This window comes from Leucopleurus acutus, assembly GCF_964270905.1.
Source record: "Leucopleurus acutus genome assembly, chromosome: 14".
Taxonomy (NCBI): Eukaryota; Metazoa; Chordata; class Mammalia; order Artiodactyla; family Delphinidae; genus Leucopleurus; species Leucopleurus acutus.
In genome coordinates, this window is record NC_139156.1 from 30,897,069 (window position 1) to 30,920,852 (window position 23,784).

The 23,784-nt window shown below is 44.0% G+C and overlaps 1 protein-coding gene across 3 annotated transcripts in view; it reads left to right on the forward strand.

Annotated features, from left to right (window-relative positions):
- The first annotated feature begins 1,129 nt into the window (after window positions 1-1,129).
- The window catches only part of PIK3AP1 (phosphoinositide-3-kinase adaptor protein 1), a 114,516-nt gene continuing 91,861 nt past the window's right edge, over window positions 1,130-23,784 (forward strand). Inside the window, exons 1-3 of one of the 3 annotated variants that reach the window (XM_082854395.1) lie at window positions 1,130-1,151; window positions 1,640-1,716; window positions 9,216-9,632. In XM_082854395.1, coding sequence (XP_082710521.1) covers window positions 9,218-9,632 — 415 coding nt within the window. In that variant the 5' untranslated portion in view covers window positions 1,130-1,151; window positions 1,640-1,716; window positions 9,216-9,217. Of the gene's footprint in view, window positions 1,152-1,639; window positions 1,717-1,991; window positions 2,060-9,215; window positions 9,633-23,784 lie in introns of those variants that run through there. The other 2 variants (XM_082854394.1, XM_082854396.1) reach the window with 2 other exon arrangements.

The window sequence follows — 23,784 nt, forward strand, 5'->3', positions numbered from 1 at the left end:
CCTCACAGGTTTCAGGTAAAGATTCATGAAAGCTGAATAAGTGACAGCACTCTGAGCAGAGTTGGCCACATAGCAGATGCCCAGCATTTCGTTTCTCTGAACCTGAGGTCCAGCCTGGAAATGGGCACTGCCATTGCTCAAAATGGCCCAAGGAGACAAGTGGCAGAAACTTTATGGGGAGTGGCCCTTTTGGTAGGTAGGGAAGGAAGCTTGCAAGAGGGCTAGGCTTCTAGGTTTTGTCTGCGAAGCTACTTGTAATTGCAGAAAACTATCAATATAAGTTCTATTAAAGAATAGTATAGGGCTGTGACAGTGCATTGATAGGGGGCTGGGGGTGGGTAGCAGGTATGGCTAACCTGGTGTGGAGGCCAGAGAAATCCTGAACATGGAGAACAGGTATAAGGTAGAGCAGGTAGCAGGCTCATCTCCTATTTCAGAATTCCAGGTCTGCGGTAGGCAGAGTAATGCCCCCTCCAAAGATGTCCACATCCTAACCCCCTAGATCCTGTGAATACGTTGTTACACAGCAAAGAAGAACTAAGGTTGTAGGTGATATTAAGATTGCTAGTCAGCTGAACTTAAAGAGGCTTTCCTGGATCATCTGTGTGGGACCAATGTAATCACTAGAGCCTTTAAAAGTGGAAGGCAGAGGAGACAGTCAGAGAGAGATCTGATGAGGGAAGCAGGGTCAGAAAGATGTTATGTTGCTGGCTTTGAACATGGAGGTGGGGCATGAATCAAGAAATGTGTGTAATTTTCTCTAGAAGCTGAAAAAGGCAAGGAAATGGATTCTCTTCTAGAGCCTCCAGAAAGGAACCAAACCATGGCGACACCTTGATTTCAGCCCAGTGTGGCTCATGTTGACTTCTGGAATACAGAACAGTGAGAGAAATTTGTGTTATTTTAGGCCACTAAGTTTTGTAGTAATTTTTGTTATGGCAACAGTAGAAAACTAGTTGTCGGCCTGAACCCTGATATTTCCATTTTGAAATACATTTCATTCCTTTCCACCTGCGCTGGAACCCTATCTTTCTGTCATCTCTGCTCTCTGGACCCATCCCCTGGACCTGCATCCTGGAGGATTCCAAGGTCACAGAGCTATTCAGATCCATTAGAGGAGCAGCAAAGGGAGAAGGACAAGAAGCCGGCGGGTGAGTGCGAGGGTTAAGGGAGACCTCTAGCTATGGACTCAGACAGGCGTGGTATGGAACCTCGGGCAGCATTTACTCTCTGTGGAAGTCTGAGCAAGGGATTTGGTTTGTTTCTTCAGCGCTAACTTGAAGACAGTGATAGGTGCTACCTCAAAGGCATAAAAAGCAATGATAACTATACCATGCATTTATCGTAAGAGATTATCATTAACGTTCATGTGCCATCAGGAGACCAGGTCCAGGGAATTCAGGCAGGTCACTGGAGGGTAATCAAGGGCAACGCCAAGCACCCAGGGCCAGGTGCCAGGGAAGGTGCCTCTTCCCCTTCCTGCCCCCTCCCTTTCCTGCCGGGGCAGCGGCTCAGGGAGAAAGCCCCAGGAGATGGGGAGATGGCTTGGCCAGCTGTGCTCAGCCCCCGCCCCAGGTCACAGAGGCCCTCCAGCTAACCCTTCTCCCTGCTTCCTCTCTCAACGCTCCCTCTACCTCAGGCTGCCCTTTGGTGGCCCATCCGGCTGTTTTCACGAGGAGTGGACACACGAAGACCCCTGCTTCCTACCTACACTGAGTGAGCGATGTGGGGAGCGGGGGCCGCGCGGGGAGCTGGCCGACGGCCGGACGGTGGCGGGGCGCGGGGCGGGGGGCGGTGTTCTCACTTCCCCTCCCCAACGGCCTGGGGTGCAGGTGCCGCGGGCCGAGCCCCGCCGGCGGGGCGGGCCCTGTGGACACGCCCTCGCGGCAAGTCCTCGCTGCCCGGCGGGAGGAAGCGCCAGAGCGGCGGCTGGTGCTGCGCGGAGCCGGGCGCCCCTCCCGTTCCGCGCCAGGGACGCCGCCGGGCCCGCTCCGGCCCCGGGCCCCGCGCGCAGCGAGCCGGGCACGGAGGACTGCGGCCGGCGGCATGGCAGCCTCAGGTGCGTAGGCCGGGCTCTCCTCAGCCTCTCCTCAGCCTCCCCTCCGCGCGCCCTTTCGCCCGCCGCCTCTTGCCGTACGCTGTACCCTTTCGAATCCGGCTGCTTCCTCGGCGTAGCATCAGTGTTCTTTCCGTTCTTTTCTCTGTTCCTTGTCGCAAACTTCCCACCCCAACTTTCTCACGTTTCCCTTCCCAGCCTGTTGCGCGATTTTCTTCAGCCCCTGCCCGACCTTCCCCTGTCCCCCGTCTTCTAAGTCTTCTTTTCTCCCTCCAGCACTGGCCTGAGCTTCTGAGGGTCGATCTCCCTGTTGTACTAACTCTGTGAGCCGAGAGTCAAGTTTAAAGTAGGTGGAGAGCCGACTTACCTCTCGGCCGGTGAAATGCTTTTCTTCGGGTCCCATCGGGCCAATAGGGGGAGCTCAGACAGTCCGAGGTTGGAGATGGGCCCTTGGGCCACCTTCCTATGCCCGCTTCCTCTACCCTCCTGGGCTTTGTTTTTGTCTAGAATTTCCATAGGACTCTAGGAACACCATTCCTTTAGCTTTACTTTTCTTATGTCCTTTGCAGAACTTTGGGAACTGGGGAGAGGTGGAGGTGACTGGGTAATCGACCCATCGAAAGGTGCCAAGAGTCTCTTCCCATTAGCCCTGGGTTCCCTTCTGGTTCATGGGCGTGTACACTTGGCAAGTCACTCACTCACTGAGATACAGGACAAACACGGCAATGATGATGAGAACAGAGACAATTAATGAGCACTAACTATACAATTTAATAGACAATGTGCACCTAAATATATCCTCAGTGGTGATCAGGACACCCTAATCTGTGCTCTCAAGGAGTTTGTAGTCTGTGAAGGCAAGCAATAAGTAAACAGGGAATTACTAGATGAGAAGATTAGAGTTACCATGTTTGCAAATGGGTTTACTTGTATTTCCCCATCCCATCTTATGATGTTATAGTAGAGATAACACGTGGAAACAGGATGTAAAAGCTTCTTGAAAAATAAAATATAGTTGTCTAGGAGCAGGTGCTGTTCTTGGAGAAATTGTGGGCAGATGCTAGAATGAAGAGCCAGCTCTCCCCAGATCCCCTGAGCCTTCTAATGGTGCTTTGGAAGGAAAGGCCAGTGGAGACAGTTGTTAGATTTGGTGATGCAGGCTCATTATTTACGGGAAGTGGGAAGGTAGCTAACCTTAGCCTCCTGGCTCTCTAGCTGGGCTCTGGAAGTTAGAAGAACCTGTACTGTGAATAAGGTAATAGTAGGTTCATAGTCCACACATTCCATTCGGAAGCCAATGCAGAGTTATCTAGAGGGAATCAATTCATTCAACAAATGCAGGGCTTCCCTGGTGGCGCAGTGGTTAAGAATCTGCCTGCCAGTGCAGGGGACACGGGTTTGAGCCCTGGTTCGGGAAGATCCCACATGCCACGGAGCAACTAAGCGCAAGTGCCACAACTACTGAGCCTGCGCTCTAGAGCCCGAGAGCCACAACTACTGAGCCTGCGTGCCACAAGTACTGAAGCCCGCGTGCCTAGAGCCCGTGCTCCGCAACAAGAGAAGCCACTTCAATGAGAAGCCCACACACCGCAACTGAGAGTAGCCCCCACTCGCCACAACTAGAGAAAGCCCGCACACAGCAACGAAGACCCGATGGAGCCAAAAATAAATAAATTAAAAAGCAGAAACAAACCAAATACAGTCACAGTTCTAGGTGTCAGGTGTATATTTAGTAAGTAAAACAGACATAAGCCATGACCCCATGGAGCTTATGCAGCAGTGGGGGAAGGCAGGCAATACAGTTAATAAGGAAAGTATATGATATGATAAGTGCAGTGGAAAAACAGTAGAGGGGTAAAGTGGGTTGGGGTTATACTTTTAAAGGAGGCAGCCAGATTAGGCCTCACAGAGAAAGGGGCATTGAGCAAAGACCTGAAGGAGGGCGGGGGAGGAATCATGTCGGGGAAGAGTGCTCTAGTCAGGGGAACAATAAATGGGTGCACGTGATGTATTTATGGAACGGGGAGCAGGCCACAGTGGCCACAGTAGGTGGGTGATTGGGGAGAAGTAGGAGATAACGTCAGTGAAGCTCCCACCTCCTCCCCTTCCTAGGAACAGGCCCTGGGCTGTTAAGTCCAGGAAACAGCATACTTTGGGCAGAGGAGGCAGAGAAAACCACCCTGGTCCAGTGTCCTATGTGCATCGCCCCCGCAGTGGGCGTGGCCAAAGGGGCTAGAAGGGTGTGCTCCTATTCAGAAGGGAACTCATGCCTGGTGGCCAAACCTGGGTCTCTTCATGGGCTCTGTAGTGGCTTTGCAGATGTCTGTAATGGGTTAGAGCTGTCAAACCTGCTTGACATAAACGTCCTCTGTGGTGAGTCGCCACTCCAGGGGCTGCAAGTGGGAGTTGGGCCTCTGGAGTCCCCAGGACTCCCTGAGGTCTGGAAGTACCAGGACCCACGGTGGCAGGTCACAGTGGTGACAGTGGTGAGAGCGTCTCTTGCCAAAATGCTGTAGGCTCTGGAGTCATCCAGGCCACTCTTCTTTGTGGTTTTCCTCTTCTCTTCCTTTGCCTCTTTTTTCCCTCCCCTCCCCTCCCCTCCCCTCCCCTCCCCTCCCCTCCCCTCCCCTCCCCCTCCCCTCCCCCTCCCCGCCCCTCCCCTCCCCTCCCCTCCCCTCCCCCTCCCTCCCCTCCCCTCTCCTCCCTCCCCTCCCCCTTCCCCTCTCCCTCCCCTCCCCCTTCCCCTCTCCCTCCCCTCCCCCTTCCCCTCTCCCTCCCCCTCCCCTTCCCCTCTCCCTCCTTCCCCTCCTTCATCTTTTTTTTTTTTTTTTTGCGGTACGCGGGCCTCTCACTGCTGTGGCCTCTCCCGTTGCAGAGCACAGGCTCCGGACGCACAGGTTCAGCGGCCATGGCCCATGGGCCCAGCCGCTCCACGGCATGTGGGATCTTCCCGGACCGGGGCACAAAACCGTATCCCCTGCATCGGCAGGCGGACTCTCAACCACTGTGCCACCAGGGAAGCCCTCATCTTCTTTTAAATAGTTTTATTGAGATGTATTTTGCATACCATACAATTCATCCATTAAAGTATACAATTCAATGGTTTTTAGTATCCTCACAGATATGTGCAACTATCATCACAGTCAATTTTAGAACATTTTCATCACCTCAAAAAGAAACTCCGTGTGCTTTAGCCATCACCCCCTTGTTCCCTCCTTCTCCCTAGCCCTAAGTTCTACTTTCTGTCTCTGTAGATGTCCCTACTCTGGACTTTCATATAAATGGGATCATATAGTATGTGACTAACTTCTTTTGTAGCATAATGTTTTCAGGGTTCAAATTCCCTTCCACTGAAGGGTAAGCATTAGTCTTTTGTTTTTTGAAAGGCATATTTGCTTGTGGAAATCAAGGAGAATCTTGGCTCCCTGTCTTTGAAAGAACTTGGGAAGCAAGGTAAAATGAAATGGAATCAGCCTATCCTGGAATAGTCTCTAGGTTCCTGATGACGTCTCTTGTATTTACTCTTGAGAGAGAAGAGAGAGAAGCCATAAGTGATTTTCCCAAGTGGCCAAGCCTGGTTGAGTGAAAACCAGAATCCTTTCCTCCATGTGTCAGCCTCCAGGTATTTGAAGAAAGCTCTCATACCTTTTTCTGCCCGCTTTCTCCGAAGCTTCTCTTATCTCCAGATCCTTCTACTATTCCTGGATTTATTAGGATGAAAGGGCTTGAAGGGACCTTTAATTTTTTGTCATCTTAACTTCCATGTGATCTTTGAGGTTCCTCAATACTCCTGCCAAGTCTCTAAACTTGAAACCTTCGGAGTCTGGAAGCGCCTCACATTAATTGTTTCCAGATCTCTCCCTATCCAAGTCACCTTCCCTATCTCACATCCCTCTTCAGTACGGTGCCCAGATTCAAACACGGGCTCCAGGATGGATGAACGGAGTGCCAGACTAAAAAGTGGTCTGGGCTGGGTAGATTGAGAAGCTCCCAAGCTCTTCTTCTCGGTTCTCTTCTCAGGTGGATTTTGAATCTTTTAAAGGAACTTCTCTTTTGGTCACTGTGTTTCTTACCACCACCATCACTCCCTGTTGCCACCAGCCAGCTCCTGCTTCTACTGTTATCCATTCCTTTCTCCATCTATAGCCAAACCTGGTCTTTAAGCTCGACAAGGACAGAGACCATTATTTCTGTCTAGGAGTTATGGACTCCCTGTTGATTCATGTACTTCATTTCTCTAAATAAACAAACAAACAACAGTGGGAAGAATGATTTGGCACACGTGAAGAAGTGACTTATGGTTAAAGGAAGGGAATTCTCCTTGAAGAAAGGGGTGTCCCCACATAGAGAGTCCCCGACAAAGCATTTAGTCCTGTGTTGTTACCCAGAAGGTTGTGGAGGGACTTTAACTGACACTTTGGACTTTTCTACAACTTCCCCAGCTTTCAGTTTCAGAAGCAGAGCAAAGTTCAGGAAGGTGATAGATTTTGTTGTCCTCATTTACATTGAGGAAAAATTTGTTTAGATATAGTATATTGGTCTGAAGTCACACCTTGAGTTGGTGACCAAGTAGGTTGTGATGTTAACTAGTCTGAGGTACTAACCACTTCCTTCTCAAGTACTGGCACACCTTGTTTTATTGCACTTGGCTTTATTGCGCTTTGCAGATACCACATTTTTTACAAATTGAAGGCTTGTGGCAACCCTTCATCGAGGAAGTCTATTGGTGCCATTTTTCCAACAGCGTTTCCTCACTTCCTGTCTCTGTGTCACATTCTGGTAATTCTTGCAATATTTCAGACTTTTCCATTATTATTATATTTGTTATGGTGATTTGTGATCAGTGACTTTTGACTATTGCAGAAGGGTTATGACTTGCTGAAGGCTCAGATGGTGGTTAGCATTTTTTAGCAATAAAGTGTTTTTTAATTAAGGTATGTACAATTTTTTTTTAAGACATAGTGCTCTCACACAGTTAATAGACTACAGTATAGTGTAAACGTAACTTTTATATGCACCCGGAAACCTGAAAATTTGGGTGACTTGCTTTTTAGTGATATTCACTTTGCTGGGGTTGTCTGGAACCGAACCTGCAATATCTCTGAGGTATGCCTGTACTTTTGCTCAAAGGGGGGTTGAATTTAACACTGGAACCTCAAGAATTAGACATTTTAAATAGGTTTTTCCATTTCGAAGAGGTTAAACCCTTAAGCGCGTTTGATTTAAATTGTATTTTTAAACTTTTATTTTAGAAGTTTTAGATTTAAAGAAAAATTGGGAAGGTAATACAGAGAATTCTCATATATTGCACACCCGGTTTCCCCTATTATTAACCTTTAAATTTTCCTTGATGACTAGAGGTCTTTAATGAGCAGCAGGTATTGCAATGTGCTGTTAACAGAAGCCTACTGGAAGCCTATCGCGTCTTATATTAGTACTGAATTAGGGACTCCAAAAAGAGAGAAACTCCACAGTTTTGTTTTATTTACTGTTTTAAAAGATTTGGTACTGTCATCCTGGGGGATATCAGAACTGTGTTGAGTTTACATTTTATGTCATTGTTTTAACTTTGAATATGGTGATGGATGGGGGCAGGAAAGGGGGTTCCTTTCATGATGTTTTCAGAACTGAGAAGCTCAGGTCTTGCCCCACTCCTGCCTCTGACCTTTTGGCCAGGAACCATTCAGCTAAATGTGGCCCACGGATGGCATGTAATTGTGATAATCCACAACTTAGATGACTCCCGTTTGACAAAATTCCAAGCTTCCTTCTCTAAGTGGGAGGAAGGATCCCTATTGCATTGTAGATGTATGGCTACTTCTCTGCGCTCACCCCTTCCAAATCCCTTAGAATAATTCATTGAATTAGTGGGAGATGAGGACCCACAACAGTGGTAACCGTTATAAGAGCCAAGCATCTTTGAACTTTGATAATGGGAAGATAAGAGTTATTGCTCATAAGATTCTTGACAGGATTCCTGATGGGAGGCAGCAGGTAGATTGGCAAGAGGACTGGATAAGGAACCAGGGGACAACCTGAGTTTCAGTCCTGGCTCTGCACTAATTTGCTGAGTGTGAATTTAAGCAAATTCCTTTATCTTCCCAGATGAAGTATTTCTTTTATCTGTAAATGAGGAGTTTGGGCCAAGTGATCCCCAAAAGACCTTTTTAATTCAGCACTTCTCTGAGGCTTTGGACTCTGTTTCTGGCACTTGTGCTTTATTAGAGGAAGAAGAAAGCCTGTGTGACAGACCATATATGGCGAGAAGCACCTTATAAATGGTATTGTGTAGGTCAACATGTTAATTCAACCATGGTTACTTTTACATTAATGCATTGTTTATATTAAGGTGAGGATAATGACAGCGGCTACCAATCATTGAGGGTTTACTACACGTCAAGCACTATGCTTAGTACTTTACATGAAATATCTAATTTAATTTTCACAAAACACTGATAAATATTGCCTTTATGTTTCCATTTACAGATGAATAAATGAGGTTTAGAAAATTTAAGCAACTTGCCCAAGGTTGCACAGCTAATACTTAAAGAGAGCCAAGATGCTAAGTCTGGCTGCCTGATTCCAGACCTGTGCTTGTAGCCACTGTATTTGGGAAAGAGCTAGGTTCTGGGATCAAACTGCCTGAGTTCAAATTCTGACTCTGCCACTGGGGCTCTTGGATAAATTACTTAACTTGCCATACCTCAATTTTCTCATCTTCAAAATCAGACTAATAGTAGTACCTACCTTAGAAAGTTGCTGTGATGATAAAATGAGTTTGGGAGGCAATAAGGTTGGACGAGTGTCTGGAACATAGTAAGCTCTATATAAGTGTTGCAGTTGCTATCATCATCTTCATCATCATCATAATCATCATCATCCTATACTGCATCAGCTCTGGGGAGAAGAGCATGCCAGCAGAAGCAATAGCTTATGCAAAGATCTGAAATGGCATGGTATGTTTGGGCAAAAGCAGGGAGTCTGGAATGGTTGGAACACAGACTGGAAGTGAGAAAGAAGTTAGACAGGTAGGCTGGAGGCAGACAGTGAAAGATTGCAGGTGCCAGGCTCCTCGTCTGGATGGTATATCTTGCAGGTCATGGGAAGCCCTAGTAGGAGCAGGCGTGTTAACATGCTTCTGTGCCTCCTTCTTGCTTAGGGATGCTTGTAGGATGCGACATCATCATCATTTATAGCTCGGATGCCGAGGAATGGTGCCAGTACCTCCAGGACCTTTTCCTGTCCAGTCGGCATGTCCATAGCCAGAAGATGCTGACTTACAGGCTGGGCCCCAAGACCTCCTTCTCAGCCGAAGACCTGAGCTTCTTTCTCCGCACACGCTGCATCGTGGTGCTGCTGTCTGCGGAGCTCGTGCAGTGCTTCTGCCAGCCGGCCCTGCTGCCCCTGCTGCAGAGAGCCTTCCATCCTCCACACCGCGTGGTGCGCCTGCTCTGCGGGGTGCAGGACAGCGAGGAGTTTCTGGACTTCTTTCCAGACTGGGCACACTGGCAGGAGCTCACCTGTGATGATGAGCCTGAGACTTACGTGGCAGCTGTGAGGAAGGCCATTTCTGAAGGTAAGGGTCTCTCCTGCAGTACAGAAATGCAAGCCCTGGAAAGAAAGACCCATCCAAGTCCTAGACATTTCAGGGGAGACATTGTCGTGTTAACACTAGTCATTCCTATTACAAGCTGAACCTGGACCTCACTATGCTAAGAGCCCCAGTCATACTTACTGGTTTAGAGCAGCCTATTTCTGGGATGGGATAAGGATAGAGTAGGTCTCCTTGACCGCAGGAAAGAAAGATGACACTTTCCCATGGGTTTTGTGCTAGGATAAGCTAGCCCTCCTTCTAGAATTTTCTACACCTTGGGAGACATTGGACACAGGTTCCAGCCTAGAGGGCAGTGGGGGTGGGAGGCTGAGACTTAGTTTGGTGAGGTGTGAGGAGTACAACTGCCAACCTTCCTGCTTGCAAGGCATTTCCATTTTATCATCAGGTCACCTGAAGATTTTGGTTGAAAAGGTGTCGCTTTTGGATAACATGTTTATAGAGAAATACCTCCCTTCTCTATTTCCTGCCAGCCTAGTTTCTGTCTTTTGCCCTGTTTCTCCTTTTAAAGTGGGAAAATTCCGATCCTCTCTGGCGGGGCTAATGACTTCAGTGGCCCCAGGAAGTGTGACATATGCTCTGATTAGCAGTAACGGAAGACGTGCTCTGGGATGGATGCATGTCACGGCTTTTCTTCCTCTTCTTGTTTTCTATTTTTGCCTCACTGTGGGCTATGAGCAGGCTATGTGTTTATCTTCTATTCTCTTGCCTTTGAGCTCTTATATACCTGATACCAGCAAAGAAGCCTGGAAAATTATGAGGCGATGTAACTATGCTCAGTTATCCCTGGTTTGACTTGGGTATTAATTTGGCTCATCTGCCCCTGTCTCATTTAATGAACTGAATCAAGAATTTACAAATTCTTAGCTCCCTAGATGCTTTTATCCCAGGAATGCCTGCTCTAAACCAATAAATATGACCAGGTTACCTAACATAGTAATATCCCAGGTCATTTTGTAATATAAATGACTAGTGTGAGCATAGAAGATGTCTCATCTGAAATACCTGGGACCTGGATTAGTAATTTTTCCAGGGTTTGCTTATCTTTACTTCGGAAGGACACGAGGATAGAAAAAGTACATAATTCATATTTGCATGCTTGCCCTTCATTGCTTTGAGGGTTCTGCTGAAACTTACAGAGAAGCGAGATGCAACTAATTGTTTCTGAGGATGAGCTCCTGTGACTGCTTAGGATGAGCTTGTGATCTGGTGGGAAGGCTGCTGTGACCCACCTGCCAGTCATTCAGAGTACCATGGATGTATTGTCACTGTACTGGCATCTCATGCCGTGTGCGCTACCAGATTGTTCTTTAAAATACTACAGTGGTATTATTTTTAAAAATAGATGGTAAAAGGAATTCTTTGAATATTGTTTGGATGAGTCCAATGTTCAGATGCCTAGGTAAGTTGATCGCTTATAATATTTTACTCTTCACTAATGACTCTGGCTCAGTGTGCTATGAGACTTTAGCTTCAAGTGTTTCAGAAGGAATGAAGTGTTTCACAGTGGTGTTTCTGTTTTGAGAGCAAATAACCTCTCATCAGAAAGAGATTATTTTCATGGGAGATTAAAATAAGCTGCTTAGTGGAAAATCTCTGTAGTTCAGAATCAATGGATATGTAGGGACAAGTGGAAGTATAGGAAAAAGAGTAGGAGGAAGGATGGCTTATGCCTCCAATATCATTTTCTTATCTGGTATTAGACTTGTGAATTTGGGGATTAGAGGTCTCTGTGTGTGCCAGGATGGCTTGGGTTTGCTTTGGGAGTGTCCTGTTGGCCCAGTAATGTGGTGCTATTATCTCTGATTTTTGTGCTGAACAAGCTTTCTTAACAAACCCAAGACTCAAGTTCTGGCGTTGTAGCAAAAATGAGTAGCGACACTCTATTGCCTGGCTCTGCTGCTTACTAGTTGCCCAAGATTAGGCAATTTATGTAGCCTCTTTGAATTTCAGTTTCATTCTCTGTAAGAGATGGGATTAGACTTGATCTAAGACACTTTCCACGGCTGATAACCTAGAGTCCCCTAGGCCAGAGAGTCTCAGACATTTTTGAAGCACCACCTTCTTGCCCTATTTCATACCTGCTTTGACTCCCAGGAAGTTTAGGGCTAAAACAGTGTTTAAGGACAGTATTATCCCTACACTAGGCTTCTGATATGATTATGTCCTTGGTTACAGTCTCTACAACTTGTGATTATTCATTTTAATATCCCTCTTGTACACATGAGGTTTTCCTAAGACACTTCAAAATAAAAGCAAAAAATAAAAATTTCATACACCCCACTATACAAGCTGCTCCAGTCCTATGAGAAATAAATACATGAAACTTGTTTCTTTGACTTTCTCTGTTAAAAAAATTCCACTGGGAAATGTAATGGAAAATTGATAATGGGAATGAGCTAATGGTAGGGACAGTAATTGTGGGGTTACTGATTGTGGGGCTATTGAAAGCTATAGGGAGACAAATTTCAGGCATCTTTCTAACAATTAGATCGTGCAAAGATGGGATGGGTAGCCTTTGGAGGTGATGAGTTCCACATCACTGGGAGTGTGCAAGCAGAGCCTGCACATGTGGTGTAAAAGGAATTCAGCTTTGGAACCATGATTGGACCATGTGACCTTCCCAACCTTTTGATCGTAAAATTCCCTTACCTGAAGCTTCTCTTTTTTCTGCTAGGAAAACATTTCTATTCTAAATTCAGTCTTCCTCCTTCACCAGATCTCCCTAGGGTTTCTAACTCCCAACTGAAGAAATATTGGTCATGTTTCTACTATGACCCCAGCAGACAATAGCAGGAAAAAAGACTTCAATTCATAATCTATGTAACCCTTGAAAATAGTAATGTACCCAGAACATTTGTATTTTTTTTTCTCAATTTTAAGACAGTTTATGAGAAAACATGATGAAATAAAATTTATATTTTAAGGCAGGATAAGAAAAAATTAAACATAAAATTCTCTCTTTGTGTTTGTTTGGACCTCCTCCCTCCCTCCCTAATGTGCAATGTGCATCCGCGTTACACATTAACCAGAGCTCCTCAAAGATGGGAGTGCTTGCTCAACCATAAAGATCAATGTTTTTTCTTTCTTCTGACACTAGCAGTGTAACTTCTTAAAAGAATGGTGTTCTTTCCCAGCCCTGTAGGGGGTCACGGTGACTTGCTGCTCGCTTTGTATGTGCCTACCTGGACCATTTATCCTTGGTGAACTTTATGTAAAGTATCAGTATGTCATGTTGATGTATGATCCTTTGTTTCAGAAATGTATATGACTGTGCCTTCGACTTCTAACAGGCAGAACAGTTCTCAGAGTTTTCTGAGAATCTGCTTCCTGGGATATAATCCTCAGTATGGCTCAGATAAAATTCCCTTTTTGTCTTCTTAAGTTGATAATTAATTGAATTTTTGTCAACAAATATTACTATTTAATAAGATATTCATTGAGACCATGTAAAATTTAGGATAAATTTTATTTATTTTTTGCGGTACGCGGGCCTCTCACTGTTGTGGCCTCTCCCGTTGCGGAGCACAGGCTCCGGACGCGCAGGCTCAGCGGCCATGGCTCACGGGCCCAGCCACTCCACGGCATGTGAGATCTTCCTGGACCGGGGCACAAACCCGTGTTCCCTGCATCGGCAGGCGGACTCTCAACCACTGCGGCACCAGGGAAGCCCTAGGCTAAATTTTAGACCATTTAAAATTTAAAATAAGGCTTAAAGATCAAAAGCTTTAGAAAGTAGAGCTGGTGATGGAGGTAATTATTCCAGAAACTTGGATTGAATGTGGTTACAGGCAGTTAATTACACTTTCTCTTGCTGCTGTGTTACCTAAATAAGTATCAATACTTATCAAACTTTAATGTGGGCAGGAGGACCTGGGATTCTTGTCAATATGCAGATTCTGCCTCCATAGGCCTGGTTAGGACCCAAGATTCTGCATTTCTAACAAGCGTCCAGATGATGCTGGTGCTGCTGGTCAGGGGTCCACTGAAAACTGAGCTAAGGTCTAAGCCACCCTTCCTTTGTCAGGTCAATTGTCATGTATCTCTGTTATGCCTGGACCATTTTCTCAAATCTCTACTTTTTCTGGAAATGAAGGCACCATCACATGAGGGTGACTCCTGGACCAGTGTTTAGGTATAAAATTAGACCAGCGTTTGATGCTTAGGCCAGTAGACTTCAGAGTAGGGCTCCTGAGTTTTCTTCCTGGTCCCCAACACATAGATTCAATGTGTTAGCTCTGACAGCTTTATACCTCTCAGTTTTCCAGATGTAAGTGGTCCTGACATTGGAGTGGGGGTATACTTCCGTCACGATCCTCACTGCTTCTTCATTTAATAGGACCATTGATCATAATTACTATGCCACTAAAAAATGTTTTGGAGGTTTTATTTTATTTCCCATCCCGTCTCTCCAAATTTGTCAGCCACCTTAAAATTGAGCAAACGTTTTAATTAAGAGTCTTCAGTGTGTTGGAGCAGCCAGTTTATTTTCCAAGATCTTCATCTATAAAATGATGGGGTTGGACCAGATGATTTGGAAGGTTTCTTCCAGCCCCCCAGCGCTGTAATATATCATTATAAGTTTTCTAAATGGATGGCAAATTACCCAGAACCTTTTAAGTGGTTCAGTTTAGCTCCAAAATGTCTGCAGGGATATATGCCCAGTGCATAGAAGACTGTACTATTGTTCTGAATTTTTTGGACTTGTTAGGTGATTATTTTAAAATAAGGAAGTGAGAAAAACCCAGGTACAGCACAGAAATTATTTCCTCTTTTTACTGGTGCTCTATTCTTTGCTGCAAATCTCACTGGAATATAAAAATAGATTCTGTTGGTCTATGCGGGAGAGGACTTGGTGGGTAACGTTGAGTTTTATTTCAAAAGTTCTCATAATTTTGTGTGTCCACGCATGCGTGTGTGTATGTTTGTTGTGTTGAGGGCGAAGGGAAGCAGTGAACCCAATTCTTCTAATATTTTTCGGGACTACATTGGAGATCTTGTCTGCTTCTTTATATGTGTTTTCTCTTTATGCACCCCCAATCCTTCCTCATGCCCTTTGTATTTCAGAAGTGTTGATGGTACCCACAATTATAATGTATTTTGCCTTTTGTTTACATGGGGAGAATTTAGAGGCCTTCCTTTCTTGATATTAATGTTCTAATCTGAATGTTAAACTGGAGTTTAAAAGGAAAACAGTTGGGATACAGGTGCTTTTAGCTAGTCTAACAGATTCCAAAATCTTCACCCAGTTTTAAAATGGAACGTTTTTTTCTGAAATAAAGTACTGTTGACCCTTGAACCACGTGTGGGTTAGAGGCGCCGACTCCCCTGCCCCCACCTGTGCAGGCAAAAATCTTTGAGTCATCCCTTGGTATTGGCAGGGGATTGGTGCCAGGACCCAAGTAGGACACCAAAACCTACGGATGCTCAAGTCCCACACAGGCCCTCGGTATCCGCGGTTCTGCATTCGCAGATTCAGCCAACTGGGGATCATGTAGTTGATCATTTTTACTGAAAAAAATCTGTGTATGACTTGCCAGCGCAGTTAAACCCATGTTGTTCAAAGGTCAACTGTAATACATGTTTATCATAATGTTAAAAAAAAAGGAAAATGAAAAAATGCCTGTAGGCTATTTCTAATTTTAAAAAAATAATGTTGCAGTAAATCTTCGCACAGCTTTGTGCCTAAATCTTTGTGAATCTCTGTTGATTTCCTCCCAGCCAATCTCTGTAGAGCTCCCAGAGATGGTGTTGCACACCTGCTCTGTGCATCTCCCCACCCTCCCCATGTAACCTGAATTTATGGCCCCTTACTGTGGTTTTTTTGTTGTTGCAGTTTATTTAATTATTTTGCTTTCCCTTTATGCCTAAGTCAGTTATTTACATTTTCTCTTGCAAAGATACTCGTATGGGGAACTGCCCTGCACCCCTCCTTCCCCTAATGGAAAGAGCTAATACTAAGGTGAATGCTCTGACAGTTACCCTGTGTCATGCACTGGGCACTTCATGGGTGTTTATTCCCCTCACAACCCTGAGTGGGTAGATGGTTTTACCCCCACTTCACAGATGAGAAAACTGAGGTTCAGAAAGTTTAAATGACTTGCATGAGGACTGGGAATAACTCACACTGGAACGTAAGGCCTTCAGACTCCTTCTCTGCTTTGCCTTGCTTACATCTAAGCCTCTTCCCCACACCCTCCTCTTCCACGTGGGGACAAGAAGCATGAAGAAAGCCTGTGAAAGAGAAAGGATTAAGGGCAATGAAGCTTCCCTGAGTTCTCTAGACGACAGGTTCCCAAGTCAGACTGGGCATTGGCACTGCCCCTGCACTTTGTTTAAAATGCAGGTGCCTCAGCCCCACCCTAGACGTACTGAACCAGAATCTCAGCGGTTGGTTTGGGGAATATGAATTTTAAAAAGCCTCCATTGTGGTTTATGCTCTGCAGCCATGTTCTGGAAGCTCTGCTCCATGCCTGCTGCCCTGTCCCTTGGTTTTCCGGTTAGAGGAGCTGGCAGCAACTCAGGCCTTGTGGGCTGTCACAGGGCAGGTCACGGGGCAGTGTTCCCAGGGGCTTAGGGCTTGGCCATGTCACAGCTCACTTCCACGTCACAGGCAGCAGCTCTTAGAGAGGGGAAGAGTGACAGACCTTCCCAGCAAAGGGGAAGTCACCATGCCCTCCTTGCTCTCTTTGGTGTGGCGGCCTCAGCGGTGGTAAGTCATTGATGGCTTCTGGGCTTCTGTGGTGTCTTGCAGAGACTGAGGGGAGAATCTGAACTTGGGCCTCTTGAAATTGACTATTTTTGTTCTGCTGTCCTCCTGCCTTGTGGCCTTGGGTTGTTGGGTCTGCTCTGTCTCCGCTGTGGGTTAGTCCACACGTAAGGCTCCTTAAATGCCCCTTGCAGAAAAATACTTTCTTCGTACAATCTTCCTTTTGAAATAATCTTTGATTTGGAGAAGAAGATGCCCAGCTGGGATGGTAAAATCTGTCCCAGTGTCACTGAAAGCTACAGCATGTCCAAGGGTCCTTTGGAGATCCCTTGCCAGGTACCCTGGCCGCCTTGTAGAACAAGATACTTTCTCCTAGCTACACCTGAAACACTTAACGAGGACTAATGCCCATGATAGATTTTTGTGCCCACAGAACTTTTCCCCTGAGGCCTCCGAGTCCCCTAGGATTATGAATCTCCCACGAAGCTGTGAACCTCGTCAGCCACCCAGAGGCAGCCTTCTGCTCCCAGTTGTTAGACTTTCTGTGGTCCCTCAAGGAAAATATCTGCAAGTCACCTTGTTAACTGTGGTTGGTGAGATGCAGTGAAAAGGGAGTGATGAATGCTGAAGTTTCCACTAGTGTGAGAATCTCAAGTTTGCACCTGTTTTTGTCTAAACTTTCTAACACAGCTGGAATGGAAATATCAGATATAGGAATTTTATCGGTTAGTTTCTTACGCTGCTGTTTCTGTAGTTTCTGCATCTCACTTCTGGGACTATGCTAGAGGAGGATACTAGAACTTAGGAGCAACCTGACATCTGTTTTACCCCTTCAAAGCCCTTTTGCAAACTCTATCTCATTGGGTCCATGCTATTTTCCTATAAGGCAGACATTATTATTATCATCACCATTTTAAAGATGAGGAAGACAAGGCCTGGCAGGTTCACACAGCTGCTTTTCCATTAGAGCTGGGATTGGGGGAAGGGCCTCTTGCCTTGTTGTTCAAGACCTGCTTCTGCCTTATCTAGATATCACAGTGAGCCTTCCATTCTCAAGGCCCTGTGCTGGGTGCTGGAATAGAGCAGGGAAGACAGATCTAGTCACTGCTATAATAGCATCTATGTTCTAGACCAGCACTTCCAAAAAATGTATAATGTGAGCCACATGTGAAATTTAAAGTTTTCTAGTAGCTGCAGTAAAAAAAAAAAAAAAAAAAAAATGAAACAGGTGAATTAATAATCTGGTTTACTTAACCCAATATATGTAAAATTTTAACATATAATCAATGTAAAATTATTAATGAAATATTTTATATCCTTTTCCTCATACTAAGTCTTTGAAATCTAGTGTGTATTTTACACATAGAGCATACATTTTAAATGTTCAATAGCCACGTGTGGCCAGTGGCTACAACACTGGACAGTATAGATCAAGAAGGATGCTTACTTCTCAGAGAATTGGGGCCATATCTGTTAAAAGTTTAATACATTAAATGTCATATGTGTTTTAAAAAATGCCTGTCCTGGTTTTTTATTCATTTATTCACTTAGTCATTCAGAAAGTATTGAATGAGTATCTGCCAGGTGCTGGTCTGTAGGGAATAGCTCTTCATCTTTTTCTTTCCTTTCCTCTCTGATCTCCTCTTTCTTGCTTTTATTCCTCATTCCTCCCCTTTCTTTGTCTCTTTCTATATTTTGTTAGCTGTTTAGCTATGTTCCCAGGCTCCAGAAATACAGTGCCAGGTAAGACAAAATTACCTTTGATTAACAACAGGGTTTCTGTCCTTGGAATAACCAGTTTATCACCTGAACTAGTGAGACTGAGCTCCTGGCAACCTATGTGAAGGCAGAATCAAACCAGGGTGCTTCTATCTATCTACCTACCTATCTATCTAAAATTTGAAAGTATGTATATAGCAGCATTTATATATATTTATTTATATTTATGCTGGTGTATATGTGTATATATATATTTTTTATACTGGTTTATGAATTCTTTTCCTGGAAGGATACACAAGAAATTGTTGATAGTGGTTGCCTTTGGGTGGATGGTGGACATTTTGAACTTTTTGTTTTAGACATTTCTCCAGTGTTTTAATTTTTCTACGATGTTAATTTTTGTTCTCAGGGATTTTAGAAGAGAAAACTGATGGGGTCATGGGGATTTTATGGATCTAGAGGAAGGAGTTGGGCTTACACCAGCTAATCCAAGTAGTTTGAGCTTCGGGTTAAGTTCCACAAGGAACAAGGAGTTGTACAAACTCCTTGGCCTTTTTCTCAGCTTCATTAGATTGATTTTCTGGGTAAGGGGAAGTGACGTTGGTTTGTGTTATTGCTGTAATGTCTGTACCATCACTCACTCCGTGTGGGCTATGCCTGAAAAGAGGGAACAGCTACTTATCCTTGAGTCATATTCTTACTCTTGTCAAATGGAATTTGACTCTTGCGGAATTTAGATTGATGTCTTCTTAGGTTACTACAGTCTTTATTACAAGAAGTAAGAGAATCTGGGTGTATTTCACAGACTCTGACACTAACAGGCTGTGCCACCTTGGGCAAGTCACCTGGCCACCCTGGACCTATTCTTACCTTCATTAAAATGCTGGGAGGAGCACAAGTTGACATCTCAGACCTCTGCAGCCATGAAATTCCATGATTCCAACCATGTGTGATTTTAAATATCTTACATTCCATTGCTGGTTCTCAATCTGATATTTTTCAAAATCCCATCAAGGTAATGGGACTTTTTCAGCTAAAAAGTTATCCTTTGCAACAGAATTTTAAACAGAACCTGAAATGACATAATAATAGCGTTCTGTTTATGGACATTAGCCCAAGTTCAGTCTTAGGAGGACATAACAATATGCCATTATCTGTGTGGGAATGAAAGAATGCATGTATTTAACATTATTATATATATATATATAGTTTATTATGGTGTACATGTAGATATATGAATGTGGGCTCATAGGAAGATAATGGGGACAACGGAAATGGGAGCAAATATGCATGACAGAATGGGTCTGTTAATTTCCCTATTTTTGCAGGATGTTTTGACAGCTTTTCAATTTAGTTTCCACTGCCATTCACATGACTGAGAGTGTGTCTGAGATGGCTGAAGAAATAGGATGATTTATGCTGTAAATGACTCTTTATCTGCTCACTGAAGAAGTTATTGAAACCATGGTAGCCTTGTCATATAGACTGCTGGGCAGAAAACTTCCTAATTTAGCCAGTTTGGTAAAATGTAGATGTCAACAGTGGTAAGTTGGTTTTCCACGACACAGAAAAACGAACAAAATCAATAATTGATAAACTTGCCTTTTCTGTAGGGGAAAAAGCATTTGGAGACTACTTTATTTTCACTGTGTTTATGTTTTTAAAGAAAATGCTGGTTTCCACTGACAAGTGTTTTGTGCCCAGTACGTGGTGGATGGATGGATGACTGGATGGGTGGGTGCAACCATGGACTGTTGTCCACTTTCCTTACTCTTGAGCCCATTTTGAATGTCCTAGTTGGAGAAAAAGATATCCTTCCCATGAGTATCCTTAGGGAGCCTGTGCTGCTGGTGCCTTTTGGATCATCAGCTGTCACCATGGAGCAGGTTTGTCTTGTGGTCACGTAGTCAGGATGTGTCTAAACAGAAACTGACTGATTCAGAGCAAGACAGGGTCTATCCAGTGCACCTTTTTTGCTCTGTTCATACTTAAAAATGTACCAGGTATGACAACCCATCCCAGAAAAGAACCAGGTATGCCATTACAGAGGCTAGTTAATAATTTGAATGGTTAACTCCATGGGGTGCATGTGGATCATTAGTAGCAGAAATTAAATTGGATGTGTCCTTTTGAAGGAGAGCATTAAAGTGAAGAAATCTGAAATGATCAGAGGAGACCTCTAGAATTGGCTTAGTGGTTTTGGGAATTCCTTGGTAGGTTTTTTTTCTGGGTTTGTATCTTCTGCATATGTGTATCTTCCTTATCACTCTTACAACGTTAGACCCATACTAGCCTTTAATTTAAAAGAATACTGGTTGAATGTGCATATTTTATCTGCCAAGTCGCCAGTTTCACAGCAGATTGTTGGCTCACTCTCTAACATCTGATAACACAGGAAATAGAGGGGAGACTGATGATGAAATGAAAATGCTCTACTTTTAAATTGGACGAAAATAAGTTTTCTTTTACGTAGACAGCTAATGTTTGAGGCTGTAACTATTGTTAAGGCTTGCAGTGGGATAGACATTCATCAAAACTAGCAGATAGGAGAATATTAGCGTCAGCTGTTGACTCTTTTTTTTTTTGAGCGTGTAAAATGTGGGAAAACATTTCTGTTGCAGGATATGGCATTTAGCATCACGAGTGGAGTTGTAACCTGAAAAGAAAACTGGGTTCACCTCTTGGTGGGTGTTGAGCTAGAAGACACAACCTAGCCAAAGATCGAGAGAAGGACTGATTATTACTTGCAGCAAGTAAGGAGAACTCCGGGCGCTTTCCTGAAGCAGTGTCTTCCTGAACGGCAAAATTGGGGAAGTTTTAAGCTAAGGGTATATGCATATTCATGAAGGGGCTGGAGCAGAGGAGAATTAAGCATAGAATTGGGGCAGAGGTGGACAGAGTCCAAGCTTTAGTTGATTGAAGTCGGGAGGGTCAGCTTCATCATTCCATCCTCCACCTGGGTGGGGGCCTTAGTTCCTGTAGAACTCAAAGATGTATTATTATGTATATCCCTTGAGGAGGAACTAGGACTCTGCTTTATCACTGCACTATTGTTTGACTGCCTTCTCTCTGTTTCTGCATTTGTTTGTTCCCTTAAGATGTAGATTACTGGGAATTCCCTGGTGGTCCAGTGGTCCCACTTTCACTGCTGCGGCCTCGGGTTCAATCCCTGGTTGCGGAACTAAGATCCTGTAAGCCACACAGCCGGCCACAAAAAAAAAAAGATCATCAATTACTGAGACCTGTTCAAGGGCAAGCATTGTGGCCAGGCTTAGATCACAAAATGGCTTAGGCCAAAATGGCTTCTCTTAAATCAAGAAAGTAATTTTTGTTTCTCTTTCCAGGGACCCTCTAACCTATCTGCTTACAGAGTCAACTGTTATTGTTCTGAAACAGATCCCCCTTTTAATTTTCCAAAACTTTCTGAATACCATCTCCCAAAGCCTTGGTTTCTTGCTAGAGAAGGTCTCCAACTGTGATTATAAAGCATTTTCATGTTAGAAGTTTTTCAGGAAAAATGTAATGCTGAAATAATCATACAGTAATTGGGTAGCATGTTATTTTTAATAACAATCCCTTCCATGGTCCAGGGTGTTCATTCGATTAAAACTTGCCTATACTCTGGAAACAATCTAGCTTTAGAGTCTCTAATGGGAAAAGAGATACAGGGAGCCACTGAGTCAACCAGATGGAAATATAGAATATTAACATTAGAAAAGGAAACTCTGGGCTCATCTGGCACAGTCTCTCTAGTTTAAAATGAACAAAGTAGGACTCAGAGGGGTGGAGGAATTGCCCAGTGTTACACAGTTAGTGGCAGAGATGAGACTGTTAATTTATGTTTATATTCAACAAATATTTATTGAGCTTATGAAGTGCCTGCCATGGGGGTGGCACTCTGCAAGGCCCTGGGAAGACCTGATGAAAAAGTCGTATTCAAGTCCTGCTCTTGCAGAGTTTATGTGTCCTGGAGGTAGATGGCCACTAAACAGCCAGTTGTCCTGTTAATTGCTTGATGCCAGGAGTGTCCAGCATTATGAAGCAGAAGTCAGGGAGCTCCCTATGAATAATAAAGGGGACTTGTGATTTCCTGAGGGCCCCTTTGATAGTTCCTCATTATCATCCATTAAGGAAAGCACGAGTTTCCTGAGCATCCGTCTTGGAAAAAAGAAGAAAAGGCAAGGCTTGTAGTTATGGCAAGTATTATGCACCTGTTTATCTAATGGTAACGTATTGCCCAAGTTAACCACGGCTTTCAGGCAGGACTGTCATTTTCTCAGAGTAGTGATTAGGACTGTCTAAGATTTTACGTAGTTTTACTTAATTTTAAAATGAACATTTTGATTGTTCCCTTAAGTTTCTATATGGCAGTGATATTGAGGTGTATATATTACTATGTTCCCACAATTTGGAAGTTTTACATTCTAGTTCACCTAAATGTGAGTTGGTTGGAAGGACAGGCTAAAGATAAGTTGAAAATTAATAAGAATCAATATAAAATTCTGCTCAGGGTTCAAGAAAATAATTGAGCAGTTGTACAAGAGCAGGATGAAGGGATATATATTTAAGAGTTGCACTTGTAAGATCTGGTGGTTTTAGTTGAAGGCAAGCTAAGCATGGTCAACAGAGCACTGTCACCTCCAAAAACAGTAAATGCCACATGAGGATTTATGAACAGAAGTATTGGTGTCCTAGAAGAGGCTCCTCCTCTACGCTTACAAGTCAGTTTACCTGAGAGGTGTTCTATATGTCAATGGGAAGCACATACAGATATCCATCCATCCATCCATCCATCCATCCATCCATCCATCCATCCATCCATCTATCTATCCACTCATCCATCCATTCAATTATTTTGTTTATTGTCCCCTGAATAGAATGTAAGCCTCAGGAAAGTGGGGATTTTGTTCACTACTGTATTCCCAGTGCCTAGAACAATGCTTCACACATAGTAGGGCCTCCATAAGTTGTCAAATGACTGATTGTAGTGAATGGGGTAATTTCAAATTCTGTCAGATAAACAGTTGAAGGAAATAAATCTGTTATAAGGAAGTTTCACTGGAACCATGGAAACTGTCTATGGAGTTTTGAAGGCCTTTCACATGGAAAAGCAGAGGAGCAGGGCTTTTCTGTGTTTCTGAGGTGGACACGGCAAGGAGCAATGGATGAAAGGTGGAACAATGGCAACAATGCAGGTTTAGGAGGCCCTCATAATCCAAAGACAACTGATCCTAGGAAAAGGTCAGATTAAAGTGGATACACTTAAGCAGGGACCAAAATTTCACAGTAAATATTACAAAAAATTTTTTATTGGGACTTTATTTTGAAAAGTAACTCTAAAAGTTAAGAAAATAAATTTATTTGATCATATTAACACAGGTTTTATTATAATTTCAGCTCTATACTAAGTCTTAAGCCACACAGAGACTGAATCAACTCTTGTTGGCTTTTATGGAAGAGGAATTGAGTACAGTTTTCTGACACAGTTTTATGCCAGCACAAAATAACATTCCTTAGTTCGCATTTGACTTTTCACAAAAACAGTTGTATTGAAATAAGATTCACAGCCAGTTTGCCTTTTACAGTTTTCAAGGCCGCCTCTCCATCATTATGTAGTCCTATCATTTGCTTTTGATTATTGGGCAGCATCTCTGTGGACTTTATCCCGTCCAGTTGGTCACCTTTCCA